Genomic DNA, 20,246 nt, shown 5'->3' with positions numbered 1-20,246 from the left:
AAATAAGAACACATCAAGATTAATAATAAACGAACTGTTAAATTGAAACGACGTTTAAAAACCATTTCAGTCTCATTAATTGGAAGTTAACACTCGTATCCGAACACATCCTTGAGTTTTGTACGTAAATTGTTTCACTAAAAAAAAAATTTAAAAACTAACTCGCTTGTCACTTTGAGCGTGAACAGTCTATTTAGTCTATAGATCGCTAGATGGCATTCTTTTCTGCGTATCCGTGGCTTTCGACCTGAAGCCAAGGCCTGCTAAGGCCAATGTGGCGGAGATAGGGCCTTTAAGGCCCAAGTAAGGCCTTTTGAGCCTATGTATGGCCTTTTAAGACCTTAAATAGGGCCTTTTAAGCCGATGTAGGGCCTTTTAGCAAGGCCTGTATACACTAGAGAGTTTCCGTTCCCCGTGTCGTGTAGGCGTGGAAGTCAGGCGCCTCGAGCTCTGAGGCGCGGCTCCGGCGCCTAAAGCTGCGCCTCAGTAGGATTCTGCCATAAGTTGGAAGGCAGCGTGTCGTAGTGGGAGGGCACAGTTACCAATGCCTCGGCAGTGCTTCGGTTTATAGAGCAGTTCTGTAAAAAATAATTAGTTTGTGTTGTGTTTATTATAATGTCAACATATAAGGAAATTATCATTTTTATTATTGGTAGCTTAGTTGTGCCTGGATGGAATATAATTCTTATATCTATAATTAATATTATGAAGACGAAAGATTTTTATTTTTGATATGTACTAAAATAAGTCAAAAACTACTGGGTCGATATAAAAAATTCTTGCATCATTAAAAATCTGCGTTATCACAGAGTAACACAGGCTATATTGTTTAATGGACTGTTGCTCGCGACTTCGTCAGCGTAGTATTAGAAAACATACAAACTATATAAATTACAAAAAGTTACGTATCCCTCGGGAACCGGACATTTCTCGGGGATGAAGCTTATCCTATGTGTACTCAGGACTTTGTTTTATATCTGTGCCAAATTTCAATACGATATGTTGAACCGTTACAGAATGATCGAGTGAATATTAAAAAACTAAATTAATGAATCCCACGGGAACCGTAACTATTCGGGGGTTAAAAAGTAGCCTATGTGTTCTTCCAGACTATGCTCTAAACCTGTGCCAAATTTCATAGAGATCCGTTCAGCCGTTTAGGCTACAAACGCTAACAAACATCCATCCATCTAAACTTTCGCATTTATAATATTAAGTAAGATTTCACGCAGTTACACGTTTCAGGAAATCGCAAGCAACAGTTAGTCTTTTTTAATCTATGCCTTTCCCGTTAATGTCAAATATAATCTGTTAGTCGGTACACTTGTTTCGGACCCTATTCATTATTAACAATCAAATACTAAGTGTTTTAAATTAATTATTGATTAAATTGCCATTATCAAATGTAATGAAATGTGACACATAAATATCAAGGAAGGTCGGAATGTACTACAAATTAAAAAATAATTATGATTGATTAAGAGTGTTTAAAATGACTTGCATTATTATCTAAGATGGATGATGTTACCTTGGGCTGCTTGCGATGTGTGTCCACGCACTCGATGGGCAACTTTATCATCTCAACTTTGTACTTGTAGCCGTAAGATGTCAGTTTCACGATCGTGTGGAGAGGCACATTCATGTACGGCAGTTCGTCTGTGAATAAAAAAAAAGTTATATAAGTAAATCTTATTTGGATAAATAAATAGTTCGTTTTGTAAAGTTTTTCGCGTAATTACTTTTAAGAAGAAGTTTATTTTAATGAATTTGACTTTAAAAGTCTTTAGGGTAAAGAACACTAATTTATCTAGGAATGTTATGACCAGGCAGACATTTAAAAAATATATAGACGTGGCATAGTAAACAAAATTTTTGACCGGTACTTTCTCTGAAATGTACACTATCAGTTGTCAAGTTTAATGTCACCTTGAGTATTGACGAGTAATAACTTTTTTTCTAAATAATATAATAAGCTCCATCTTTTGTTATAAAAACGAAACAGTATTACAAAATAAAATATAAACGTTTATATATTACTTAATAGCAATTAATATTGTTTTAAGGATCTATTAATAGATAGCGTCATTATTAATTATGTGAAAAACGCTTCAATTCAAGTGTCAAATATACCTCCTCTATATAATTTTTGAATCTATGACAAAAGTAACATAAATATTGATATTGTAGAAGATAAAATGACTTTACTTACCAAGTTTAGCATCAAGGAAGTATCCGAGCATACAACGCAGTACTGCCTGATGGCCGACAACTACAACATTGTGGTCATCCTCTAACGCGGTGAGTACGGGTCTCAGTCGCGTCATTATATCGATGTACGACTCGCCCCACGGGTACCGGTATCGAAGCTTGTCTTGATCACGCCACGCGAACTCTTGAGGGAACCGTTCTTGCATCTCCTCGTATGTTAAACCCTCGCAGATACCCTGCAAAAAGTAACAGCTATAAGTGAACAGTGCAGTGCCTATACTAATATTATAAATGCGAAAGTTTAGATAGATAGATGTTTGTTAGAGTTTGTAGCCAAAACGGCTGAACGGATCTCGATTAAATTTCGTATAGATGTAGAGGATAGTCTGGAAGAAGACAAAGGCTAGTCACGTTTGTTTTTTTTTAATTCCACACGGACGGATTCGCGGGCGAAAGCTAATATTATATATTTAATGAATATATATAAATGAATTTTGTTGATATTAAATACAAAGATCCCGATTGGTGTATTCAAAAGACTGAAAAGACGAGAAGTGTGCCAAGACGCTTAGTAATGGAAACCTTAGGGCTACCTCTTAGGGGCGTGGAAGTGATGATTAAAATTTTCGGTTACTGTTTTTGGTTAATCTTCAATAACTTTTCCTGTTAACTACATTTAATTTAGAATTGTATTACCCTAATAAACAATTCTATGTAATTTTATCGTAGAGATAAATGGGTATTGAAAATTGGCGATAATATTAGAAAAAAGTTGATATGGATAACCGGATATGAATTCGTCTTAAAAGGCGGGAAATTCATGACGCAAAGAAAGTTTAATCTGTTGGCATGAGAATCGAAAATTCGAAAGTTTTTTCCACGTAACATAGATTACGACTGTATATTTTCAGTTGTGAGTATTTTCATAAAAATAGAATTGGCGATCGGTAATTTTCCTTCGCGACTGTGAAATGCATGAACATTATAGTTCACACCTGAAACTAAACTATCGCACAACTATTTAGTCTTGATTAATTCCTATAAGCTTATATGGAGGTGCACACTACTCGATTTTTGTGCAACTAAACAATTGAATTGGCCGCGAAACATTTGACAATCGCAGACAGTTTAGTCAAAGATGTGGGCTAAATATGGCTGCCAAGAAATGTAACATATGAAAAGTTTCCATTCATGTTGATGTTTGTAATTAATACTTGTGTTGTTAGATTGAAAACATTACGATTAATAAACAACAACAAGGAATACAATACGTGAAAAGTAAAGCCAGAAGACAAAAATAAATGGCACATTTTTTATTTATTGAAATAAAAATAATTGAAAATAATCAAGACAGCGTAAGTACTTTAAATGGACTTCTAGCTTTCTTTGTTGTTATTTTCATCCTTGTATTAAATTCTATATGCCATAGAATAATAGGAAATCAAAAAACCACAATACAACTATCAAATAAAGAAAATCACGCATTGTGTAACAGTGCGAAAACATTTAAAATCGATTGCGGTTTCACGTAAGGTTACATTATGCAAGATGTTTATCGGAAAATAAAACTTTGTATAATAGTTTTCAAATATCTTATCGGTTAGCGTGGTATGGATATGTTGTGCGAAGAGAGAAGGGGGACATTAACAAAAAAGTGTTAAACTTAAATGTGGATACAAAGGTAGAGAAAAACCGAAGAAAGTATGGATGGTTTACGTGAGCATATGCTTAAGAAGGGAGTGGATTCAGATATCAAGGCTGATAGATATGGAAGCAGCACATACTGTGCCGACCCTCCGTAGGGACAAAGGCAAGTTGATGATAAAATATCGTATATCAGGATGAGGGGGGAGTGCATTGCAAATTGTATAGCAAACAAATACTTTCCGAGTGCCATACAAAATTTAAACTTTCACCAAACGCGTAATAACGTTTAAAACATAATTTTTATGGCATACAACCGTAAGCATTGTTATTGAAAAGGAGGAAATAAGTCATTTTCACAGTCAAGTCTTATAAAAAAGTTGTGATAGAACAAATCTACGATTTCCTGGTACAATATTACTTTGCATTGATAAAAATATCAAGTATTATCTCTGGTTTTACCTAATATAACCATGAATCACAAATTAATACGCAGTAATGATTAAAATAAGTGAATTTCGATTAAATGTGTTTACGATATATCAAAAGTACATTAAAATATGCTTTTTATTTACAAATAGCGCAAGAGTAGTTAGGAGAAGGCCCTATCTCCTGAAACACAAGTATTGCTAGTTCAGGAGACAGTCCTATCGAGTTAGTACGAAATTTTAGGTCCAATAAAAAAAAAATCTATCTATTTTTTAAATAAATCATGTGTTTTAAAAGATATCACGCGTTGTAAAAGTGTTCAGAGCTGTTTACTCGGACAATAATTTTATCATTCCCTATCGGTCGTTTGTTTTGTTTACAAATAACGTAAAAATATGTTTATATCTCGTTTTAGTATCTTTTTAGTATGAAAAATCATACAAAAGCGGATTAATCAGATAAATATGATTTATCAATGAAATCTGATGATGTCAATGTTATTTTTAAGAATATAATGTATTTTATATTGACTACAACTTGTTTTGGAAAAACAAAGGTATTAAATCATTATTTAAATTCTCATGGTTAACAAATGTAATATTAAGAGACAACCTAATTCTACGACTTTTATTACATCTTTCACGTTATGTTGATAAATTAAAAAGTGACCACCTTGCCCCAGATGGTAAGTAGGTAAATAGTTTATCAGTGTTTGAATATTTACCTGTTATAATAATTTTCCTTACATACTGACACAGTTAAATATTTCAATGAAAATTTCCCTCATTTAATTAATCAATATATCATAATTTGATACGCAATCTTACAATATATTTTATGTCATTGCTATACACGTGTTTGATAAGAATATTTTCGAAAAAAATTAGTAAATTGGATGCAATAAAGTTATTATTTTTTTACAGCGCCTTAAATATTGAAATAGCAATTTTAAAAACTTGATACCGTTTAAAATAATATAGACACGGATTAAAATATTATTCGGGATGTTATCCCTTTCTCGTCTCTCTTCTAAACTCGTCTGTTGCTAAAGTGCATGAAACATGTTTAAAATTATTACATTTAGTGGCATATTAAGGCAGAGCTGACCTCGAAAGAGATGGATGTATTGCGTGAAAGGTGACATGGTCGAGAAGAAAATGATGACGTATGATAGAGTTATGTGGAGGCCAAATACTTACAGCGTCAAGTTCATTAAGTGCTCGCAACGGGTATTTCGGAGCTCGTATATCAGCGGCTGTCTGTTTTGTGCGTCGTAGATCTGAAGTCCATACAGCGAGCGGCTCGCGTCCTGCAAGCGCGTTCACGTGGTCGGCGAGCGCTCGTGCGTATAATTGACCGCGCGCAGACAACGCCGCGTCGCCGCCGATGCGACCGACCACGTTGTACTCGCTCTCACCATGCTGAATAAAGTTTGTTAGTTTAAAAAATGGTCCATGGGGTCGAATATGGCGTAACAGACATAAAATATACAGAATTGAGTAACTCCTTCTTGTGGGTAGTCGGTCAAAAAAAGTCGTCTAAAAAATATTAAACTATGCGATTAATAAAAATCAAATGCTTATAACAGACTAGATGTTGCTCGCGACTTCGTCAGCGTGAAATTAACAAATAATAAAAAAAAACATAGCCTTTGTTACTCACAGATAAATGTCCTTTCTAACGGTGACAGATTATTTGAAATCGGCCTAGTAGTTTTTGAATTACTTCAATACACACAAAATACAAATCTTTGTTCTTTATAATGTTAGTATAGATTTACTAAATGTTCCTTATATCAAACGAATTAACCGTCCTAACCTTGAGTTTTAATTTAATTAAATCATTAGTAATTTGAATCGCGACTGAGAATTGTATACTATTTGTTCTAAATATTTTATTTTAAGAATAATGTACTATTTCAGAACTAGTAAACTTATTAGTTTTGTAGTACGCGAGACATATCATCAACCAAATATATATATATTTGGCAAATTCTCAGAAATGTCTCCAGTTTTAAGAATGTTTGCCAAAATTAATACTGATATCATAACATTTTGATATGTGAATGGTAAGTAAGAGAACACTCCTTCGAATATTTAATTAGATATCCACTAAAACAATACCTGTACAAACATCATGCTATGCCTTTTTATTTGACTGAAAAATCCGAAACAAAGACTAACTAATAATTGCATTTTCTGCAATGGAAACCTACTTTTACAAGTTTATATTAAACTGTTGAAGCACGAATCGAGTTATTTATTTAAAGCGTATGTATTCCGAGACTTGTTTGTTGCTGGAACTATTAATAGCGATGTTAATAAAATTTCCATTTGATATCAGAATGAAAGTTACATGAGAAATATGTTTATATCATTACTATAATAATGTCAAAGTAGTAACATAATAATTTCTAATCATAATACTGCAGCGTTTAAGAAAATTGATTACCGATGTCGCGTGAACTATGAAAGACTGTCTGGTATCAAATCTTGAAGACATTGTTATTATAGCTGGACAACTTTACTTATTGTTTAACTAGCTGTCACCTGCGACTCTGTCCGCGAGGAATTAAAAAAACAACAGTGAGTATCCTATGTGTTCTTCCAGACTATCTTCTACGTCTATGCCAAATTTCTCCTAGTTCTGTTCAGCCATTTAGGCTTAAAGCTTTGAGCTCTAACAAACTTCTAATAAATTAATTTTGTGAAATGTTTTTACATGTCACAAGAACACGAGATAGAAACTTGACAACTAATATAGTGCCTTTCAAAGAACGGTGAAAGAAATTTTGACTTTGCCTAGTCTATATGCTTTTTAAATGTCTTTGAGAGCTAACAAAATAATGTATAATTTTTTAACTCACCCGAGTGAAATACAACGTCTGTGGTAACGCTCTCATTCCGGACAAATAACCCAGTATTCCCGATTCCTTCTGTCCTATCACTTTATGCGCTGTGACTGTCTCTCCCATATTCTCCACTCGTACAAAACTTATGGTCTCTAAGTTCCCATCTATCGGTTCATACTGACGCATGTAATGTTCCAATTTCTTCCGCAGATCATCTACGGCTCCTTCTTCACTCATACTCTTGTAATCAGCGGAGTAATGCAGGATCTCAATGATGTTCCTCTCCAGCAACTCTTGGTCTTCGCAGACGCACTCGATGAAGAGAATCCTGAAGCCCATATCGGATTGGCAGTATTCGTCCAGCTCGCGACGCTGCTCGCGTGTTATGTTAGTACCGTCGAATATCTGGAATAGAAAAGCTAAAGTTTGACAAAAATTAGATAATGATTAATATAACGAATTAACAAAAGATTTAAGGCATGTCTCACAATTTTTTGGATATTGTCAGATAATACAACGTATAAAATATGTGATGGAATTATCGATCGCTTTTAAGCTACCTGAGCCTCTATCAATCAGTGGTGGGACAGGCCCTTAGTGATAAGATCTTCGAAATAAATGTCCTAGTCAATAGAATTTTTCAAGAAAGATTTAGATGATTTTTTTAAAGTTAACGAAGTTTGTGAGCGTAACTCGTGCGATGTTAAAGCAAATAGGATGTTATTTATCAAGAGATCAGCTTATCATGCAAATAGTTTATTACGTCAATAGCAGACGGCTATCTCTAATGTTGTTATTCTAATCTGCTATTTAAACTGTCTATGCAATCGTTTATCTATAACAACTTTGCAAACAGGATGTTAATTACACAAATGGACGGATAAACATGGATAAAGAAAATTTTTCAGTTTCAACACAGATGAGGTTCAAATCTATCCTAATTTTTTTCTAAATATTCATTTAAATTCAGTCAATGAAATCTCCATTACAATATTAACAATACAATCACAATTCATCATCTCCCTTCACTTATCCTACTACTGTACGGTCGTCGGTCGGTTTTTCGTCCTCCGAGTAACTTTATCATCGGTCATCTCAATCATCACTCCCTTCTTGATTATGTCACCTTTCACGCTATCCATCCATCTCTGTCTAGGTCTACCTCTACCGGTGTACCTCCACTTATAATGTCCTTGTTACTGTCATAATTGTTATAGAATAAACCCGCCTTATTAATCTTGTAATCCATCGATTATGATGCACACAATGACGTCATTATGACGTAATGCACGCAATATAAAAATGTGACTTACAGCAACACTGTTCCCTTCTTTGAGCCACAGCACGGCGTCTTGGACCGCCTCGCGCGCGCTTTGCCGGCGGATAGCGGAACCCTGCTGATTGTCTGCACGGAAGATGTCGTGGCTGCCATACAAAGCCATATGCTTGCGACGGTATTCGCTGCAGTCGAACACTGTCACACAAAAACATAATTAAAAAGCGTAATAAAGTAGCATTTAAAAAGGTTAATATTAAATGTTGTCTACGTTTACAAATGGCAATAAGGGCCATCGACATCGTCATCACCAGCTCGCTGTATTATGTCCCCACTGAGGGGCTCAGAGCCTAACCCTAAGAGTGATAAGGCCATAGTCAACAACGCTGGCCCAGTGCGGGGTGGTTGCCATATCTTTGAATTTCTTGGCCAATATGAGCAGGTTTCCTCACGATGTTTTCTTTCACCTTATCGGGTAATTTATGGACATATGAAATACAAAAATCACATTGAGACGTGGCGGGATTCGACCCCAAGACCTGTAGATTACAAGTGCTCAAAAGGGGCAATACTGACTAAAAGTAAAGTAATATATCTAAAGTCTTAGTCTAAAATTCTAATAACATATTATTATAATAATAACTTAATCGACATTCAATGGATGTTTAGATATACGAGTTCTTTGCTGATATTGTTTCGAATTCTTCACGCGTACTGCGATGAAAGGAACAGACAGTGTTTTCATATAAATATTATTCAAATTAAATAAAGTGGACGAGCTAATGGTAAAGTAATAAATGTTCTAGGCTATAATTTATTTATAAAACCGATTATTTTATCTAAACATTGTACAACACTATAATAATTAAGGATTTAAGGACAACGATCCATTGGATATATCAAAATACACTAAAGATAAGTAATTTAACAGGAAAATAGAATAAAATACTACACAAAACACTCATTATAAAACTTAATGCTAGGTTTTCTAACATATAATATGATAGTATCTGATAAAAATATGAATGTAAACTTGGATTTTTCACTTTACAAATAAATTTTCTTTACAAAATATGTTCGCAAAAGTATTTACTGTAACAAGAGTATGTAATCAAATATGCAATAATAAACAATCTACATGTTGACAGACGTTTGATTTGCGGACACCTTGAAGCAGGTCAAGGCACTGCAATATTTGTTATCGTTTCTCCGATGCTTTTAGATATAAAACGACACAATTCATGTCGAGGTTGGCATATGTAGACATATGTTTTATAAACCGTATATCAACTGGACAATTGTCACCCATTTACATTAATTGTTTCGTGGAATGATTCAGCGAACATTTTAGCAAGCTATTTAGACGGCAATCGAGTACACAATTTCTTTCAAGTCGGTAAGAGATAAGGACAAAATGTATGAGAACTTTAGACTCTAAGGGTCTGTCCCACCAAAGTGTAATTTGTCTGATAACAATTCAACTTGTAAAATGTGTGATGGAAGTATCGCATTTTGTTCCTAAATCGGCAGTGACGTCATTTTTAAGCTATCTGAACCTCTATCAACCAATCGTGGGATAGGCCCTTAGAGTCAGTACTACCAAATTCTTGTAAATTGTCAGACAACGATCCAACGTATAAAATTAGGGATAATTATATCGGATTTTTTGACGTCGTTTTTAAGCTATCTGGGCCTCTATCAACCAGTGGTGAGACAGGTCCTAAATCATTGAAAAACAGTAGATCAAGTTTTTTTTTTTTTTTATAGTAAAAAGGGGGCAAACGAGCGGCGTGTACACCTAGGTGGTCAACGACGCCCATGGACATCCGCAACACCAGAGGAACTACAGATGCGTTGCCGGCCTTTGAGGAAATGATAGGCTCGCTTCTTGAAGGGCCCTAAGTCGTATTGGTTTGGAAATACCGCCGAGGACAGACCGTTCCACAACGCGGCTGTGCGGGGCAGAAAGTTCCGCAAAAACCGCACGGTTGTGGAATGCCAGCCATCGAGATGGTGAGGATGGTACCTGGCGGTCTGTCGCGTCGTCCGATGACGAAACTCGGCGGCAGGAATCGTTCCAAACAACTCCTCTGAACACTCCCTGTGGTAAATGCGGTAAAAGATGCAGAGGGAACTGACGTCCCTCCGCAAGGCCAGAGGATCTAGCCGGTCGGTAAGAGCTCGGTCGTTGACGATTCGAGTCGCTCTCCGTTGTATGCGGTCAAATGGAAGAAGCTGGTATTGGGGTGCTCCCGCCCAAAGGTGCGAGCAGTACTCCATGTGGGGCCGAACTTGCGCCTTGTAAAGTAGTAGGCGGTGGCCCGGCTGGAAATACTGCTTCGCCCTACTGAGCACACCCAGCTTTTTGGAAGCCAGCTTGGCCTTGTCTTCCAGATGACCGCGAAACTGAACGTCAGTTACAATCTAATAATATTGCTAAAAGAATGTAACATTGTCTATGGACTATTCTTAGTTCTTCATTAGTTTAGTTAGGTATAGATCTAGTGTGTTTACCTTTAGTGCTTTCTCCGTTCCAGTTAAGATGCCTGGAGAGGCGATGCGCCAGTTGGCTCTTGCCGCGCGCCGGTAGCCCCACCAGCGCAATCAATAGTGGCGCAAACTGACTGATACGACGGGAACGCATCGACACTACAACAAAGAAAATAAATATTTGGTTATAACATTGAATTTGTTTCTGTATTGTTATTTTTGCAAATATCATGTAATAATTGAATGACCTTGATTGAGCTAACTGTCCGGGTCAACTTGATAACCGATAAATTATCTTTTAATCAGTGTTACAATTATCTCAATTAAACTTGAAATGTTCGTGACGATTGAACAATCTGTTCCAGCTTTAATCAAGTTTGGATATTGCGCTAATTTAAAAAAAATGAAATCAAGAGATAAAGTCACTACATAAATAATGTTGAATTTTATATCTTTTTATATACAAATTTTGTCCTAAAATAAGTTCATAAATGGCTATCATAAAATGACACTAAAATAACAAACACTGTTCGAATATATCTCTTTGAAATTAGGCATAGTATTTTTGCATCACTGTGCCCACCATTTAATATGAACATGCTAACGCGTGTTGTATGACCAGAATGCTTTAAGCGGATCCTTAATAAAATGTCTCATATTTTCAACAAACCCTCCTAAAACCCGTGTTAAATGTTGTACATAAAAATAATTTACGGGTACAATACACTTGCTCCATTTTAATTTGCTAAATTGCTTTCTTCGTTAAAGTAGGTTAGGAAACCAGAGCACATTTAAGAGTGTTCTGTAATGACAAATTCGTACTAAAGATAATGTCTGTTTTAGATGACGGAGGGGCTATTCTTTAGCGGGGCGAAAAATGAGACATTTTAAACTTTAGAAACCCGAAAAAAAAATCAGGACTGCGCAAAAGTCTGGGGATCTCTGGTTGACAACAATTGTAATCTGACGTTTTTACCTTCGTGTTCTATTATTGTTGAGTATCGAACGTAAAAATGTTGCGTAGCGAGGGCTAAAACAATTTATAAATAAACCAACATGGCCACTAGAACACAAATATGAGGTCGACCAATAAAATGTCGGCATAGCGACGCGCCCTCGTACAGAACTAACACAAGTTCCAATGCAAACGCACCCACGTCATTCACCTCGACACGCCTGGTTAATGGAAACAAACCTCACGCGACTCATTAGTTTTTAACTGGCGTCAATTGTAAATGTCATAACAAACTGACATTGTCTGACGCAATCAAATTGTTTCCGTTGATTTAAAATTCCCGGTCAATTTTAGGGATGTCTTAAGTAAGAAAAATGTAGACGAGCGGCTAAATATTGAAACGAAATTTAAATGCGTAACAGATGATACGGCAACGTTTAAATCCCGGATTCCATTAATGACGTATTTAAGATTGTAAACAGCGCTTACAGAGCGAAGTGTTTTAGATTACACATCTCCCCTATGAGTAGGAGATAAAAACCAGAGTGTTGGAACCGCCACATGTTCAGAAATAATGACGTCATAAAAACGGCAAAGAATTCTAGAACGTAACCCAGCAGTTAGCATGGCATGATGTTTGATTGTTACTAGGGTTGTCAAGTTTATTATAGTATTGAACGTAACAAATAGTTCGTTATACCGTTGACAACCCTAGTAGATTGGTTTGGACTTTGGACTATCGAGAAAAGCACCGTGCCAGTGTAGTCGGAACACGACAAGTGCTCGAGGCCAGTTATATAGGGCGGGTATATTTAGTTGCATAATACCTTACTTATGAAAACAAACGTGAGTTTAAACTGTCTTTAATTACTTTTATGTTATGAGTCCAAGATAATCCATTCCTATTACTGAAGAAGAAAGTGATTCATGAATTATTCTTTCCCTATTGTTTATAGTTAAACAAGGCTAGTTTTTTTTTTCTGGATAAAATTAAACGAATAAATTTTAAAATTACTTGGGCATATCTATGTATAATTTAATTATAGTAAAAAGATATATAAATATAACTTTGTACAAATAAAATTAACAACCTCTAATAGATTCAACAGACTTATTATTGGATCTCGAGATGACCGAGTATTTATAGTATAGTGATCTCAACAAACGCGTTGTTCTCGAATATTTACATATCATTATATCTTCATGTGATATAGTCGTTGGATGCGGAAGGCGGAGGACCGCATTCTGTGGAAGGCATTGGGGAAGGCCTATGACCAGCAGTGGGCAGGTGAAGGCTGTTGATGATGATGATGATGTTTTCATTTTTTTTAGTCAAGTTCTAAACTGTAATATAATACATAAAAAAACATGCTTGATGTCGCCGGACGAAGTAATTGCAATTTTTAATTAACACGATAAGTATCTAAATATTTTTATTAAGTTGAGTATTACCGCTTTTAATGCAAAATCTTATAAAATACCTTACAGTAAAGATGGAAGCTTATATTTGTGATGAATTAATTCTATTGAACCCAAATATTAATACTATATCCTTGGAACGATTAATTTACAATGTAAGAAACAAACAAATAAAAAAGGTGTAAATAAATTTTATGATAACGGAAACAGCACGAACGCTAATTTAGCGATATACATTTGTATGTGAATGTTATAGTTACTTTAGTACTTCTTAAAAAGCTAATATACTTAAAACTTTATCAAAATCAGTGAGACTTTCAGAAGAAAGAAGAAAGAAGAACAGCGTCATAACGAATTATTCAATTTAAGATTATTTACATTCCTGCACATTTGGGTATAATGATCAAATGCTTAAAATATAATCATATAAGACATGCATTGCAAAGGAACACACATGTGTTAAATTATAGCTATTCTGAGGGTCTATTACGAATATTCTTGAGAAATGTGTATTACATTTGAGCAGCTAAGGCGTAAAGTATGCCAACAAATCTCATACGTTAAGAACACATTTATTACTAAATATTCGTAATGAACCCTCTGGTTATAATTTGCTTTACGATATTTAGGGCCTGTCCCACCAAATTGTGAATTGTCTGATAACAATCTAAAGTGTAAAATACGTGATGGAAATATCGGATTTTGTTACCTTATCTGACAGTGATGTCATTTATAAGCTATCTGAGCCTCATAAGCCAGTGGTGGGACAGGCCCTTAATCCTAAATGCTAATCGAATATAATTCTTTAACAGTATGATGTGAACTATCGACTATAGAAAACAACATGAATGAATGACGTCCACCTTTCACGCTAGCGATTCATGTCGCGTGCATTTTGAAGTCAATCTATCACCAGACGTAGTGACCCTTCGGAGAATTCCCGCCGATGACACTGAGTATTACCAGCTTTAAAAACAATTTGCGTAATATTATCTCTTTAATTACATAACTATTTATTACATCATGTTTTAGTGCCGTGAACAGATAACAGTTAAAATATCTTCATCAAATAAAAAAACAAAGATATTGTAATTATGGATTCTCAGTATTACAATCTTCAATGAAGTTAAGAGATTTCTAGATTTACTGATAAAAAAATTTCATACTAAAATTGTTTATTTCATTTAAAAACTCATAAACAAGAAGTACTCTTTAAAACAGTTTTTTCGTTATCTATTACTAACATTGTTTTGGTTAATAAAAGTTATTGTTTCTTAAAATCATTTCCTTCCGTTATGTGACAGTAAAACATAATTGTAAAAAATAAACAAGCTCATATGTTTGAAATGGAGTAATCAAGGAAGTTTTCATACGATTAATAACAAAACCACAAAGTGTACAATTCATAAAAGTATTCCGAATTATCTCAAAACATACATTTGAATGCAAAATCAATTCCAATTACGTTTAGGACATGGGCATTTAAAAAAACAAAACTTGTTTTACCAGAGCCAACGCCCACATGTTTTAAATATTTCGTCAGTAATAATCTTATCTGTATAGTAATAGAACCATAGATAATTATACTATCGTCAATTGTTTCGCAGTACCTGCGATCACATTATTTCGACATCAATAAGTTTGCTTATTAGATACGCTATTATTATACTTGTACAATACCGCCAAGAGTTTTTAAATCCCAGTAACCAGGACTACAAGTGCTTTGAACCCTACTTTTCAAAAGTTTTAGAATTGCCAATGGAAACGCTTACCACGACTGCGTCCGTGTAGAATTAAAAAAAATCAAAACCTATGTGTTCTTCCAGACTATCATCTACGTCTATGCCAAATTTCATCGAAATCCGTTTAACCGTTTAGGCAACAAACTCTAACAAACATCCATCCATCAAAACTTTCGCATTTCATGATTATACTATGGTTCTTTACACATTGATGGTTTAGAAGCGGCAAAGACATTTTTTATCCCAGTTATTTTTAATAGAGCCCTTTTCTAAGTTTAAATAAAGATTATTGCTATTACATCATCCAGCAGTAAAGCAAACGAATCCGTCTTGTAAGGCCAACATGGCGGAGTTACATATTTGTTAAAGATAACGTTGGTAGCAACACGCCCCCTGATAAAACCGCACTGGGGGCACGATATCAAGCGAAAAACAACAGTAATTTATCACATGTCATTGTTGTTTACGAAACTTTTAAAGTTCATAGTACCCTAACAACTAAAATCTAGAAGCAACAAGATATGTCTAGTTTATAAAATTACTAGCTTTTGCCCGCGACTCCGTCCGCGTGGATTAAAAAAAATAAAAGTGAGTAGCCTATATGTTTTCCCAGACTGTCGTCTACATCTATACAAAATTTCATCGAAATTCATTCAGCCGTTTAGGCGCAAACTCTAACAAACAACCATCCATCTAAATTTTCGCATTTATAATATTAGTATGAAGTATGATAGTGATTTTTTATAACAATAAACACGAGTGTACGTTAAACTAACATTAATATACATTCGAACTTCATTCCAAAAAGAAATATCTTGGTTTTATATAATACCTGCGCTTTTAATGAATTTATAATATTATCTGTAGATTTTTTTATAGTCTGTTGTCAAACGTATCGACCGCAATAGCACCGGGGGCGTGGTCCGACGTCATACCAGTTTCGTTAAACATGTTCTGCATATTGACGATTTTAACTCATTCCTTTCGACATTTCTAACTACGTAATCCAAATTACAACATATTTTTCCTTAAACGAATTATTCCAATGTTACTAGTACATTATTATATATTAGTATTTACACTGAAAATAAAATTTTGTTCCAAAGACCATGGAGTCCATTTGTTTTTTAAAGCGTTGTACTTTTGCAAAATGGTGACAATAATACCAAGTCGTAACTGAACTTTGATATTTCACTGAGTGCTAATATAAAGCGTTACAGTGACTTTAAAACCGATCTATTTTTGAACGTAAGCTCAAAGTTCAATTGCGCTTCGTGGTACGGCTTGCTCAAGGCAATTGACCGATCTCTCAAGACAATGCTTTATCATTAACAGAACGACTTTTGGTTATCTTTTTAAATTGTAGTTTAAAAGTAATTAAATCTTATAAAGACATTTGTTTTTTGATAACTGCAAAATTAATCAGCAAAAGCTTGCTTTATTTGGTCCTATTCTCATTTCTTTATACGACAATTTACTATATTATGAAATAAGCATTTATTCTTACATAACCAAACAAACACTCATGCGTAAGTAGTAACCGTGGGTTTTCATTGTGGAAATATTTGAACGAAAACATAAGATTGTTTTTTCAGTATTTAATATCGGATATAATTCACAATAGAGAAAAATGAATTGTAAGAATGTTCGAGCAGAGGAAACCAATGTTTATTTAACCACAAACATATCTCTAATATTTTGGGAATAAGCTGCATACGAAATTGGGGTTTTAATAAGGTAAATTAATGAATGTAACCGTTAGTTGTTAAAATGCGTAATTCCACTGAAGGTCAATATTTCATATTACAATGCTGTTTACAATTGAGGAAAACAACCATATGCACGATATTAATTACAAGAATTTCTAAGAACTGAAAGTGCTTTCCGATTACGTATTAATTACGCATTAAATCGAGTTTTAGGTTTTAATATTTTATTGCTTAGTTGTAACCACGATACGAGTGCGTGAAATGTGTATGTAGCAAATAATTATTGAACACGTTTAGACGGATGACAAGCGGGCACCAAATAAATTTCCCTGGCTGTGTGCCCAGCTCGTGATGCTAGAGTTAATTCCAAGAAGAGATACATTAACCGTATTAATGTTTTATATTTCTATATCTATTGATTTTGAATTTAATGCAAACTTCAAGTATAAGAACGATTATATTTCGGAAGCTTTTGTATTTATTATTTCTTAAAACATTCTTTTTAAAATCTAAGAGTGACAAGTGTTACAATAAAGGTTTTTATTACATTTACTTTTGACAAAAACAGCGGGAAAATTAAATCCATAGTTTAATTTTAACATCTTAATTTTTCACCAATCTCTAATATACTTATAGTGTTAGTTTATTATGTTGTAACAACAACACACTCATCGTTGTTTCTCGAAGTTTGTTTTATCGATAAAACGAATTAATCGCTTTCTTGCGAATATATCGCATCGCGTTATATCTTGACCTAACGCCAAGAAATTCCCTAATTAGAACGCAATTGGATGATGAAAAACTCGCGCTAAACTAATATAAGACCAAAGTGCACTATTTACCCGCCTAAGTATAATTCGTGATTCGACATTCCAAATTCAAAGGTTATAATTTCTTGTAAATAATTTTTACCATGATTTGCAATTTTACATATTAGCACATTCATATTTGAAGAATAAATAATTTAATCTTTTTTGTAAGTAACACACATATGATAGCAATAAATAGGCATAATGGCAAACGTTATCTTTGCCTCAGAATCTTAAAAAAAAAATCTTAATGTCGAATGTTACTGGCCAGTGTGTACGCGGTGTTGTAGATTATACAAAGCGTAAATGTTTACGTATTAACTTGTATTTAATGAGAGGTTGACAGCAACTATAAACATACATCAAGAAATCAAGATATATTTATTTATCAATATCGATCCTCGCTATGACCTTATGATTCAAAGACCAGGAAGCCCGGAAGAGAGTGGCGCCGCGAAATCGATTCCTTAAATTGTTTCAAAGTCAAGGCGTTATTCAACTAGCCGAATTATAATCAACTCACGTATCGATTTCTTTTTCAATTGTTAGCCGTTCACCCTCTGTTACCAGTCCCTCAACAAAGTAAACATCTTACAACACGATTGTTACTGCATATAGGAATTTTTGATACTAAAAACTTTACACATCGAAATATAAGGTTCAACGAACGTTTAGTGAAGATGAAAATGTGTGTCAATACCGTTTCACAACTTTCGCTGTAAGATTTTCGTTCTAAATATAAAATTTGGAAAACACACGCATCCTGAAACCACTGCCAAGAATGGTAACGAATGCTTTGTTAAACTTATCAAAAATCTTCACTTTACTAACCTGTGGCCAAAGCGCCGTGAAGTGCCTTCTCCTTGTCTTCCATCATAGTGTGCGCGGTACTAGCTCCTGGTGCCATGACGATTCGTCTCAAAGATGGTCTCCTCACTAATGCGATATGTTTGACACGATGGTGCTGCGCTCTCTTGCGACGCGTGCGCACTCTGTGAAGGCCTCCAGACGACTGGTCGGCTCCGGCGGTTATCACGGCCCGCTTATCAGCTCCGCGGCAGTGATTGCCGACAAGCCATACGACTGCCGAATAGATCTTGCAGTATATCAGCCAAAGATACAGGTACCAGTCGCCACGGATGCAAAGTAACGCCATCAATAGCGATCTGAAAAATAATAAAAATAAGTTAAATCCATTCGAAACATTACTGTTTTTGCATTAGTCTAGGTCCACCTTAGATTTTAATACAATTATATGCAAAGTTTGCTTAATGTATAGATAGTTATGTAAATTAAAGTATACTATCTATTATAGCGACCGAATCCAGGTTTTCGTATAAAATAAATACGTTTATAACTGAAAATTACGATCATATGGAACACCAGTTTTCTTTGTTGTTGTATAAAAGCTTATTATAGCAGTTGAAACGACTATAAAAATATATTTACTGCATGTTTTGCGGAAATATTTCTTTGTAATCAAGAGCATTCTTAAGCTTACGAAAGGGCATTGATCTTAAGTTAAACTTTAAAAGGACAGTACATTTTTAATTAGTGGTAATTGATATTAACAAGTACATATATCAAGGTTTAAAGCAACATGAATATGTCGCTAATGTCTTATGGTATCTAACCTATTATAATAAAGCGTAAACACAAACTTCTTTGTTGCCTAAGATAACAGCAATTAAAGCATATTTTTGAATAATTCTGTGCTTAATCTCATGCGGATGAAGCCGCACGGGAACAGCTAGTACCTTATAAAAAAGACGCAAACCTAAAAGGAAATGGATGGATTACGTGAAAGATGACATGATTAAAAAGGGAGTGATGACTGAGATGAAGTTTGATAGAGTTATTTGGAGGACAAAACCCTGTTGTGCCGACCCTACGGGAGTAACTTTGTAACATAAAATACGAATACTAAAGTGTTATTGTACAAAAAATTGTTGCAGTAACTTGTAAAATAATAAATCGATATCATAAAGGAATAAACGACAATAGCGAGTGCACAAATATTATCGCAACGACGTATAACTTTGGAAAATTACAGAACGATGACAAAATAAGTATTTAAAACAACCTACTGAAACATTAGTACAAAAACTGTCTCTGTCAGTGGCTACTGTAGACAAAATACTTCATATCTATTGAACCTATCAATATAATAAAATTGGAGTGTCTGTATGTAATACTGCAAAAACATTATATTTGGTAAATATGATGTTTTCGCGTTGCTGATAGCGAAAACCCGATTTTTTTTTCTGTGCAAAGACTATTAGAACTAGACTACTCTAGGCGGGATTTGGACGGGAAAGTACTTTATGCACGCAGAAATATTATAAGCAATTTTTAATTACGCGCTGACTAAAAAGCAGTCGACCGTTAGTAAAGTAATAAGACAAGAAATATAACCTCATGTATACTGGTTTGCCTTTTCATATGTCATCTTTCAGGTTTACCCAAACTAAATTAAATTGCAACCACAAAAACATTTACATGACACATGTTATCCCGTGGGTGGTCTCCCAAATATTTGGGAGATAGTTCTGTCCATTTTTTGCTCATAAAACGTTAATCGGCAGTAGTATTTCATCGATTTTATGGAACTCGTAAATCGACAAGGGATAAGATAATTGGGTAGCACTTTGAAAGGTTTTTTTTTTGTGTTATAAACTAAGGATAAGATAAGAGAATAAAAACGTATATATATA

The 20,246-nt window shown here is 34.5% G+C and overlaps 1 protein-coding gene across 2 annotated transcripts in view; it reads right to left on the bottom strand.

Annotated features, from left to right (window-relative positions):
* The window catches only part of LOC106105189 (6-phosphofructo-2-kinase/fructose-2,6-bisphosphatase-like), a 23,387-nt gene continuing 3,141 nt past the window's right edge, over nucleotides 1-20,246 (bottom strand). For both annotated transcript variants that reach the window (XM_013285451.1, XM_013285450.1), the window contains exons 2-9: nucleotides 18,364-18,698; nucleotides 10,923-11,057; nucleotides 8,446-8,606; nucleotides 7,148-7,537; nucleotides 5,481-5,702; nucleotides 2,210-2,444; nucleotides 1,529-1,656; nucleotides 1-578 (exon numbers count right to left, since the gene is read on the bottom strand). In XM_013285451.1, coding sequence (XP_013140905.1) covers nucleotides 471-578; nucleotides 1,529-1,656; nucleotides 2,210-2,444; nucleotides 5,481-5,702; nucleotides 7,148-7,537; nucleotides 8,446-8,606; nucleotides 10,923-11,057; nucleotides 18,364-18,688 — 1,704 coding nt within the window. In that variant the 5' untranslated portion in view covers nucleotides 18,689-18,698 and the 3' untranslated portion in view covers nucleotides 1-470. The remainder of the gene's footprint in view (nucleotides 579-1,528; nucleotides 1,657-2,209; nucleotides 2,445-5,480; nucleotides 5,703-7,147; nucleotides 7,538-8,445; nucleotides 8,607-10,922; nucleotides 11,058-18,363; nucleotides 18,699-20,246) is intronic.

Source organism: Papilio polytes, unplaced genomic scaffold (assembly GCF_000836215.1).
Source record: "Papilio polytes unplaced genomic scaffold, Ppol_1.0 DF823177.1, whole genome shotgun sequence".
NCBI lineage: Eukaryota > Metazoa > Arthropoda > Insecta > Lepidoptera > Papilionidae > Papilio > Papilio polytes.
Note: the sequence above shows the minus strand (reverse complement) of the source record. Positions and strands in the feature narration are given on the sequence as shown.